Below are 10,451 nucleotides of genomic sequence, written 5' to 3' on the forward strand. Positions count from 1 at the left end.
GCTCTCGTACTGTATAATGACAGCGGACCTTCTCAGCTGCTCCAGCAACAGACACAACCCTGATAAACTATCGGCATGGATTTTAGCCAATCGTTCCAGCAATCAACTATCGTGCCGATTAATCTGCAAAACCGATACATCTGTCGACCTCTAGTTTTTATTCTTAATGTTTCGTAAGTCTGCTTTTAACCTTTGCTACAAAGCATCAAAAGTGGAGAAATATAAGACAAGTATTTCATTTCTTAATGTTCATGACTTTATTGTGCATGATTCATTAGTGTATGTGTGGAGAACATTGGTTTGTTCTGTGTACTTTAATGTGTGTCTGTCTTTCTCTCAGACTCAGATATGCCGGATCATGACCTGGAGCCTCCTCGCTTCGCGCAGCTGGCTCTAGAGCGCGTGTTGCAGGACTGGAACGCGCTGAAGTCCATGATAATGTTCGGCTCTCAGGAAAACAAAGACCCGTATGTACAACATTAAACATCAACCAGGCGAATTTCATGGTACTTATTCAGCTTTCAAGACATTTTTGCTGACATGAGTGGAGAACATTGGTTTGTTCTGTGTACTTTAATGTGTGTCTGTCTTTCTCTCAGACTCCGATATGCCGGATCATGACCTGGAGCCTCCTCGCTTCGCCCAGCTGGCTCTAGAGCGCGTGTTGCAGGACTGGAACGCGCTGAAGTCCATGATAATGTTCGGCTCTCAGGAAAACAAAGACCCGTAAGTACAACATTAAACATCAACCAGGCAAATTTCATGGTACTTATTCAGCTTTCAAGACATTTTTGCTGACATGTCGTTTTGTATCGTTCCAGACTAAGTGCCAGCAGCAGAATCGCTCACCTTTTACCAGAAGAGCAGATGTACCTGAACCAGCATATCTTGCTCTCATTATTCATAATTACACACCATATTATACTGTCCTGTGACATATAGCTTGTGTTATTAAAGTAAAAAATTAAATGGTAAACCTGGGGCCTGTTTCATAAAACAGGCTTATTTCAGTTAGTCTGACTTATTTTGAACCAAATCAGCTGACAATAAGTCAGACTAACTTAAATAAACCTGGCTTATTTGGTAAACTTGTTTTATGAAACAGCCCCCTGCTCTGTGCAGTGTCACGTGTCAAAACAAACAGCATGTGCTGTCAGTGATTTCTGCCTCTAGAGGCCGCTCTCGTACTGTATAATGACAGCGGACCTTCTCAGCTGCTCCAGCAACAGACACAACCCTGATAAACTATCGGCATGGATTTTAGCCAATCGTTCCAGCAATCAACTATCGTGCCGATTAATCTGCAAAACCGATACATCTGTCGACCTCTAGTTTTTATTCTTAATGTTTCGTAAGTCTGCTTTTAACCTTTGCTACAAAGCATCAAAAGTGGAGAAATATAAGACAAGTATTTCATTTCTTAATGTTCATGACTTTATTGTGCATGATTCATTAGTGTATGTGTGGAGAACATTGGTTTGTTCTGTGTACTTTAATGTGTGTCTGTCTTTCTCTCAGACTCCGATATGCCGGATCATGACCTGGAGCCTCCTCGCTTCGCCCAGCTGGCTCTAGAGCGCGTGTTGCAGGACTGGAACGCGCTGAAGTCCATGATAATGTTCGGCTCTCAGGAAAACAAAGACCCGTGAGTAGAACGTTGAACATTAGCAAATTTCATTGTACATATTCAGCTTTCAAGATGTTTTTGTGGACATAACGTGTCGTATTGTTTCAGACTAAGTGCCAGCAGCAAAATCGCTCACCTTTTGCCAGAAGAGCAGATGTACCTGAACCAGCAGAGCGGCACCATCAGACTGGACTGTTTCACACACTGCCTCATCGTCAAGTGTGCACCAGACATCACTGTGAGTCCAAGAAACTGCAGTTGGGCTTTTACAGCCATGAATATTTAATTATTTTGCATGTTTCTTGTGCCCTAATGAGTTCCAGCTAACCTTGATTAGTTTGAATTAGGGGTGTGCGATTTTGGGGGGGGGAAAACATCTCAATATTTTTTGGGATATTTTTGATAACGATAATTAGACGATATTTTGCTGAGTGTTATTGTGCTGATATCTGACCACCATGGACAGCTGCAGTTTTTGATATTCTTCATTCTGTGTGGTCAGTTCACATCGGTGAACAGAAATTAATCTTTTCATATATAAGTTTAAATTGATTTTTACCTTTCATGGGTATTTTTACCTTTAATAAAGCCATTTTTTCTGAAAGTGTGCATCTTTTGAGTCAAATTGTTACGTTTAATCAGTCAATTAGAATAATAAGACATTTAGGCTGTTACCAAACAAATGAAACCAGTATCAACTAGGGCTGTGTATCACCAGCAAAGTCACGATACGTATCACGATACAGGACTGCACTAAATTTCACCAAAGCAGAATTTAGTAAAACAGCTGTTTATTAAACACTGCATACTGTAGTGCCATTTCTAACTATTGGCAGAGCAGGCAGCTGACCTCTGCATTATAAAGGGCCTCTATAACTGTACCACAGTACAATATAGGTAATGGCATATGTTTCATGTTTACATTGGGCACTCCCCACCAGGTACAATATTAAGCTTACCAGCGTTTTCAGAAAGCAAGCGCGTTTATCCACAGTGGAGAAAGAGCGAGCGCATGCACATGGTTGCCAGGTTGACAAAAATAAGTAACACACTTAGCAGATATTTCCGTATTGCGCGAAGTGGGAAGCTCTGTTTCGGGGATTACGTCTCTTTATATCAGGCAACCCCGATTGTGTTCCTCTGCGGCCAGATTAAACCTGGCTGTAGCCTATGTATTATGCTCTATTCACATTTTAAACGGTGCTCTCGTATTCAAATTAAGCGCGGTCCACTGCTGCACACGTGCCACAATATCGATATATATCGCACACCCCTAGTTTGAATGCTTGCAGGTGCTTGTCTTAATATACAAGAAGGTTTAGAGAAAATATTAAATAAGTTGTTAATAAATGTTATTATAGATTATAAAGTGTTTTATATATACATATGAAAGGTCATCTAAAATTTCCATTAATACACCCCCCCCCCCCCCCCCCCCAAAAACTCATGCCATTGGTTGAGCAAATGTTGTCACTCAAACCAATTGGATTGTAATCGTTTTTGATGCCACTATGATGCAAAAGTAGCAAACCCTTCACCTAATGGTTAGAGAGTCGAACTTGTAACCCGAAGGTCATGCGTTCGAGTCTCAGTACCAGCAGGGATTGTAGGTGGGGGAGTGAATGACCAGTGCTCTCTTCTAACTTCAATACCATGACTGAGGCGAGACCCGGGCGCTGCAGCAAAAATGGCTTCCCAGTACTACTGCTGTGTGTGTGCACTTGGATGGGTGAAATGATTCAGAGTATGGGACACCATATTTGGCTACATGTCACATCACTTTCTCTTTAAACCATGGCATAAAAATTTGGACCAGAATAAAGAGTGCATGCATTTGATAAGAATTGTAACCCTGTCTTTTACCTGCAGGTGCCAGCAGCGTTCCTGCTTTCTTCTCCGAGGACGACTCTCAGTCGAATGACTCCAGTGACTCGGACAGCAGCAGCAGTCAGAGTGACGATGTGGATCAGGAGACTTTCCTGTTGGACGAGCCTCTAGAGAGAACCACGGGCTCAGCACACGCCAACAGTGCGGCCCAGGCGCCGCGCTCCATGCAGTGGGCTGTTCGCACTACACCCAGCCAGCGCTCCGCCGGCGGCGTCCCATCCAGCTCATCCACACCTGCTGGTTAGTATCTCCCACCACCTGTCCCAGAAAAGTGATGACCGGATTTTATGGGAAAATAAATTCTCAGCTCAAAATTCCATTGTTGATAGAAAAAAATTATAAAACGCAGAGAAGTCAGCATTTTATTACTGCATCCATAAATTATGTAGAATACCGGTGAATAAAACAAAATGCTTACGAAAATTATAAACACTATAAACATGCATTTTAGTTCCCCTCACTCTGCAACAAAATTTTTTATTTAACTGTATTCAGAACACAAATTCATATAAAACAAACATAAATTATAGTGGCATTCATTATAAGTATCGTTTATTATAAACACCAAACGCGTTATACAAATAAACTTGGGCTCATGTACCTCTCTTACGTTCACGTCGCGCCTAAAAACGCGTGGAAAATGCTAGGCGCGCCGCTTTCTGCTTTTTTCCAAAGCCTGCCGCACGTCTACATTTGAAATAATGAACTTGAGCGCGCAAAAGACGCGATATGTGAACGGCCCCTTATTCAGCATAAATCCAAATGTGTGCTTTGCGCTTGTTTTGTGTGCTCTGTGTTGCATTCGGAATATAATGATGCATTCAAGTCATGTCAGAAAGATCTTTTCTGAGTTGAACGCACATGAACGCCACCACAAAGTCATTACTATGAATGGGAAACTTTGAGTTGGTGCCGTTTCAGTGAGAGAATAAGTTGGATGCAATAGATGCAGTGTCTGTATAGATGGTAAATTTTATTGAATTTAATGAAATTATTATTTTTTTATTTACAGTAAAACTAGCTAAGTTACATGTACAAAATATGACAGTTCTGTACAATTATGGCTAGTTATATACAGTTTTATTATATATATTTATATATTAACACCTTAGTAAATTGAATTAAAAAACTAAAATACACCTGATGTGAATTCATTCATATTATATTATTTTGTAGAAGTAGAGTTTTAAAAAAACTTACTGAATTTTTTGTAGAAAAGCTTCATCGCCCAACATGGCTCCAGCCAAAGTGATTTAAAGTCTTTTTTTTTTATCCTTGATGTATTTATTATTTTTAATTAATTTTATTTGAATATTTTCAATGTTTTATTTTAGTAAGTTTGTGTTTTTGTAATTTCAGTACTTCATCTTAAATTTAAAGGGATAGTCCGACCAAAAATGAAAATTGTCATCTTTTATTTATTTATTCATCAATTTTATATTATTTTAAGAAAAGTTAGTTTTAGTTAACATTGACAACAATGACACTGATATTTCTTCCTTTTTTTTTTTTCTCCATTGACATTGCAATCTTGCTCCAACCAAAGTGACTTGAACGCATCTAATGTCATAATTACCACTTCAACTTGTAAAAACTTCCCACTAGGACTTGAATGCGCCATAATTCCCAGGACGTTTCAGATGATAAAAAAACAAGTTATATTCTGGAAAATATAAGGAATTTAATATTAGTAGCAATAATTCTAATGTCTCCTTTAGCGAGCTCCACGGGCCTCATCTACATCGATCCTTCAAACCTGCGACGGAGCAGCGCCATCAGCACGAGCGCTGCAGCCGCCGCAGCAGCCCTGGAGGCCAGTAACTCCAGCAGCTACCTGACGTCTGCCAGCAGCCTGGCTCGAGCCTACAGCATCGTCATCCGGCAGATCTCCGACCTCATGAGCCTCATACCCAAATACAACCACCTGGTCTACTCGCAGTACCCCGCTGCCGTCAAACTCACCTATCAGGACGCGGTTAATCTGCAGGTGAGTCGCTCAGCCTTTACCCGAACAAAATCAGACTGTAATAAAGGCAAAATATAACAGGATAAAGTCATTTTGCAGAACTTTGTGGAGGATAAGTTGATCCCCACCTGGAACTGGATGGTGTCCATCATGGATTCCACTGAAGCGCAGCTGCGATACGGCTCCGCTCTGTCATCAGCCGGGGATCCTGGTCACCCCAGTCACCCGCTGCACGCTTCACAGCACGCAGGCCGCAGGGAGCGCATGACCGCTCGAGAGGAAGCCAGTCTCCGCACCCTTGAAGGTCGAAGGTAAGACCTTTGGGCAGTTAAAGGTGCAATAGGTCTTCAGAAAATTTTTGTGTTATGCTGGTTGAAAGTCTCTTCACATCCCGATAGCAATCATTAAGTTAAGTGGTCTAAATGTATTTGTCTGTATTTATATATTCTGTGGAAGGCGTAGGATCAAGAAATGTTCGTCCAATCAAAATGCTCGTCTGCCAACAAGAATGGCAGGCAAACATCAACCCGATCTTCCTTCCTGGTATTGTAGTACTTTTAAAGATTTCTCACCTGTGAATGATACATGATGTAGCTCAGCGGTTAATCCAGTCCTCGCGCCAGCTCGTTAGAAGTCAGCTACGTCCGATCGATATGATCCCTACACCGTGTTCATTGCTCCCTACTCCCTGAGCGGGGGAAATCCATTGGATTTTACTTCACTTCGGAACATGGGCTGGAATTGGGAACCTGATGTAGCCTGTTGTAGTAATGTTGTCTCTGGTCTGTGAGGGTAAATGCATTCGGGGGTGCGGCTTTGGACGGAGATTGCAGGGAGGGTGGGGACGTTTGCTTTCAGTGCTATTAGGCAAAAGTTAGCATTTTCCAAGATCTCCTACTGCACCTTTAATATAAAGCAATAAGCCCTGTGAAGCCATGGTCACGAAGCAGAGTGCCTAAAAGCCCCTTAGCTGTTATAAATTCAGTGTAAACCGCGGCTTCACGGGGCTTATTGCTTTTATAAAACGGTTATTCCATATATGTAGTAAGGTTTCACAAAATAAAGCAGAGCAAATAAAGTGTAATGATATTAATAAAAACCGTATTCTTCCACCAAACAATGTAGCTCCTCAGAAACAGTTGTGGTTGCAATAAAGTGCTTGCCAAGCAATAGACCGAAGTAAACAAAGGTGTGTGTTTGTAGAGTAATTTGCAACAGCTTAGAATGCGGCTAAACCAATCAGAATCAAGGACCGGAACTATCCGTTTTATAAAATTACTTTTAAATGGATTGTTCACCCAAAAATGAAAGTTCTGTCATCATTTACTCACCCTTAAGTTGTTCCAAACCTGTATGAGAATGTTGGTAACCAAACAGTTGACGGTAGCCATTGACTGCCATAGTATGGAAAAAAATACTATTGAAGTCAATGGCTACCGTCAACTGTTTGGTTACCAACATTCTTCAGAATATCATCTTTTGTGTTCAACAGTAGAAAGAAACTCATACAGGTTTGGAACGACATGAGGATGAGTAAATTATGACAATTTTCTTTTTTTGGGTGAACTATCCCTTTAAGTCTGTATGAAATTACAATTCTCATTTTCTCATTTTTGTGGTTCCCTCGACAAAAACCCAATAGTAATTTTCCAGTGGCTTGTGGATTATTTCAGAAAATAAACTCTCGAGTTTATCATTTTTTTTACTTGTTTCGTTCATGATAATCTTCACAAATGAATAACTTTTATGAATTTTGAAGCAGAAGTAAAATATAAAAACAAGCTTTTTATTATAAACGAGCTGTGAAATCTAGTGAGTAGATGAGTTTATCTTAGGGCTGTCAAAATGACTGAAAAACTAAATTACAATTTTGTACTTAAATATTGTCAAAATTCGAATTGTATTAGAATTTAAAATGCATAATTTCAGTTAGGGTGAAGAAAAGCTTTTGGCTTCTCTCCTGAGGCCACAAGAAGGCGCATCGAGCAAAATATTACTAATGCACGTTTATTCAAAGCATAAGATAACATGACTATCGGTGAAAAGGGTGCATAATGTTTAAAATAATGTTTATAAACCAATTATAATTAAGTTGCTTAAACGACTATAAACAAAACAGCATCATGTATGTATGCATAGTTTAATACAAAGAGTACTTTTTTCATTTAAAAACACAAGATACAGTGGGATGGGAAAAAACTGCCATAAAGTCTCGAGATATGTTTTTTCAAAGTTGAACTTGCATTAATTTTACATGGCTTTCTAAACGCGTACGCGGCTCTTCTGTGCGAGACGCGAGTGCAACGCTGATAGATGTCCCTCTAGAAAATGAGTGAAATATGCGTTCTGTTTAAAGAGCTTTTTTTTTGGACGTAAACAAGATCTCTTTTTCCACAACTATTTTTAATGAACAACGCAGCAGCACTGCATCTAGTGGGTTTAACTGGATAGGCTGACAAAAATATTATAATGCAGTGACACCTGCATCGTCATCTCGTGCGCCACTGATAAGGCAAGGCTGTCTGATGCACACCTAAAAATGTGGATTTTTATTTTAAATTCGACGAATATTCGAATTAATTTTTTTTGACAGCCCTAGTTTATCTGTTTGGTGTGATGGTGACATTTAATGTCCCTGACAACCACTGTAGTGCCATTTAGCCACTTGTTAACAATCGCAGACAGTTTTCTTTTTTGTTTAGTTTGCATTTTATTTGTTTATTTAGTTTTATTTAATTAAATTTTTTTCTTTTTATACTTTAAATTTTTCTTTTTTAGTTTTTTTTTTTTAGTTGTGATTTTAGTTTTATATTTATTTTAGTTTTATTTGGTTTGCATTTTTTTCTTTTCATTTTATGTTTGTTTAATTCAGTTTTTATTTTTGGTCTTTTTTTAAATTAATTAATTTACTTTTTAAATCTTTATTTATTAAAATGTTAGTGTTTTTTAAATTTGTTTATTGATATGTGGAGTATTTTATATTGTAGAATAAAATGTGAAATATCTTGAGCTTGTTTTCAGATGTTATTTCAGGCATTTAACCAAACACCCATTCAAAAAACCCATTGACTTCAATATGATGAAGTTGGACGTGCTAAAATGCTAACTCGTTTCCAGGTTTTGTCCTACAAAAACACACCATTCCTGCAGCACTCTATTGTCGTATTATAATGTCATTCTCTGTGTTCCAGGCGCGCCGCTACACTTTTGACGGCTCGTCAGGGGATGATGTCGGCTCGAGGAGACTTCCTGAACTACGCTCTGTCTCTAATGCGTTCTCATAACGACGAGCATTCAGACGTTCTGCCTGTGCTGGACGTGTGTTCGCTCAAACACGTGGCGTACGTCTTCCAGGCCCTCATCTACTGGATTAAAGCCATGAATCTGCAGACGACACTCGACACCACTCAGATTGACAGGAAGCGGTAAACGACCCATATTAGCACTTCAAAACATGACTTTAGTAGTGTTTAGTGTGGATGATGATATCTTATAGAGATCTTTTTGTTAATGTTTGACAGTGACAGATATTTAGTATTTATAAATATTTTAAATGGTCTTTTAATTTTACATTTATTTAATTTTGGGCTTTTGTCATTTTTATTTGTTTTCAAAAAATATTTGCTGTTTCTTATTTCATTTTTAGAAGTTTTAGTACTTAAACTTGCTGCTTTTCAGTTAGTTGCCAAGGCAACTTTTTTTATTCATTCAAGTTTTTCATTAAAATAGTTGAAATAAAATTAAATATAAATATTCAATGAATGAAAGGCTTTAGTTAAGGCTTTTTTTCTCTCCTTTCTTTGAACTGGTTTAAAATGGTGAACTATTGTTTGCGATGGTCAACTTGAACTAGTGAAATTTACTTCTGAAAAGCTAACAATTTTCTTATACTTTTTTACAAATATTTTAGCATTGCTGCTTCCTGAAAGTTTGCACAACTTTTCAACTAAAACGGTGATTTATGAATGCCCATTTCTTCTTGTTGATTAAGTTTGTTGCCGGCAAAGTCATCAATATATAAGATATTGCAGGGTTATTATAGGTTATAAAACATTAAAAAACCATTTTCCTTACTTTAAAAAAAAAAGTAAATAATAAAAAGAAAATTTAGTTTAATTTAAACTAATTCTAAAAAAAAACTAAAAATGACAAGCACACAACAAATTTACTAAAATTTTTACTTAAACTAAAATTGAAAACCATACTTTTTTTCATACACTTTTTGCCCAGATCTGTTTGATTGTTTGCTGTGAGATTTCTAAATACTTTTCTTATCCTGTTTCAGGAATCGTGAGCTGCTGGAGCTCGGCCTGGACAATGAGGACTCTGAGCACGAGAACGACGAGGACACCAATCAGAGTGAGTTCAGCACGAATGCTTTAAGTGTTGTTTCCATTAATGCTATGCACAAACCTCACGAGCCAAAGTGGACCTCGCAGATTCAAATAGCAGCATGGCTCTGGTGTTTGCGGAGCTGCTTTCCTGCTGTCCAATCAAACTGCTTTGTTACTCTGGACTCCACAGGCTCCACCCTGCAGGACAAGGACGAGGAGTCGGTCCCTGCTGAGACCGGACAGCACCATCCGTTTTTCCGCCGCTCGGACTCCATGACCTTCCTGGGATGTATCCCTCCCAACCCTTTCGAAGTGCCCCTCGCTGAGGCCATTCCTCTGGCTGACCAGCCGCATCTCCTGCAGGTCAGAGATGCCCTTTACCTGCGCTGTCATGGCCTCCGTTAGAGGTGGTCTGTGATGTCGTTCCAGATGGCTGAGTCTTTAACACTGCGGTTCTTCCTCTTCATCTCACAGCCCAATGCCAGAAAGGAGGACTTGTTTGGAAGACCAAGTCAGGGTCTGTATTCATCTTCGTACATGGCCAGTAAAGGCCTCACAGATCTGACTGTGGACATGAATTGCTTGCAGGTAAACATGGTTCACATACATGGCTCACCGTTTTTTTTGTTTTTTTTTT

General features: G+C 39.2%; 1 protein-coding gene across 1 annotated transcript in view; it reads left to right on the forward strand.

The window, feature by feature from the left end:
- ubr5 (ubiquitin protein ligase E3 component n-recognin 5) overlaps positions 1 to 10,451 on the forward strand; it is a 65,626-nt gene that overhangs the window by 41,153 nt on the left and 14,022 nt on the right. Inside the window, exons 28-36 of the mRNA XM_016294343.1 lie at positions 341 to 467; positions 1,736 to 1,865; positions 3,487 to 3,754; positions 5,233 to 5,501; positions 5,580 to 5,791; positions 8,672 to 8,905; positions 9,766 to 9,839; positions 10,005 to 10,177; positions 10,289 to 10,402. Of these exons, the coding sequence (XP_016149829.1) occupies positions 341 to 467; positions 1,736 to 1,865; positions 3,487 to 3,754; positions 5,233 to 5,501; positions 5,580 to 5,791; positions 8,672 to 8,905; positions 9,766 to 9,839; positions 10,005 to 10,177; positions 10,289 to 10,402 (1,601 nt within the window). The remainder of the gene's footprint in view (positions 1 to 340; positions 468 to 1,735; positions 1,866 to 3,486; positions 3,755 to 5,232; positions 5,502 to 5,579; positions 5,792 to 8,671; positions 8,906 to 9,765; positions 9,840 to 10,004; positions 10,178 to 10,288; positions 10,403 to 10,451) is intronic.

Source organism: Sinocyclocheilus grahami, unplaced genomic scaffold (genome assembly GCF_001515645.1).
Source record: "Sinocyclocheilus grahami isolate Dianchi unplaced genomic scaffold, SAMN03320097.WGS_v1.1 scaffold316.1, whole genome shotgun sequence".
NCBI lineage: Eukaryota > Metazoa > Chordata > Actinopteri > Cypriniformes > Cyprinidae > Sinocyclocheilus > Sinocyclocheilus grahami.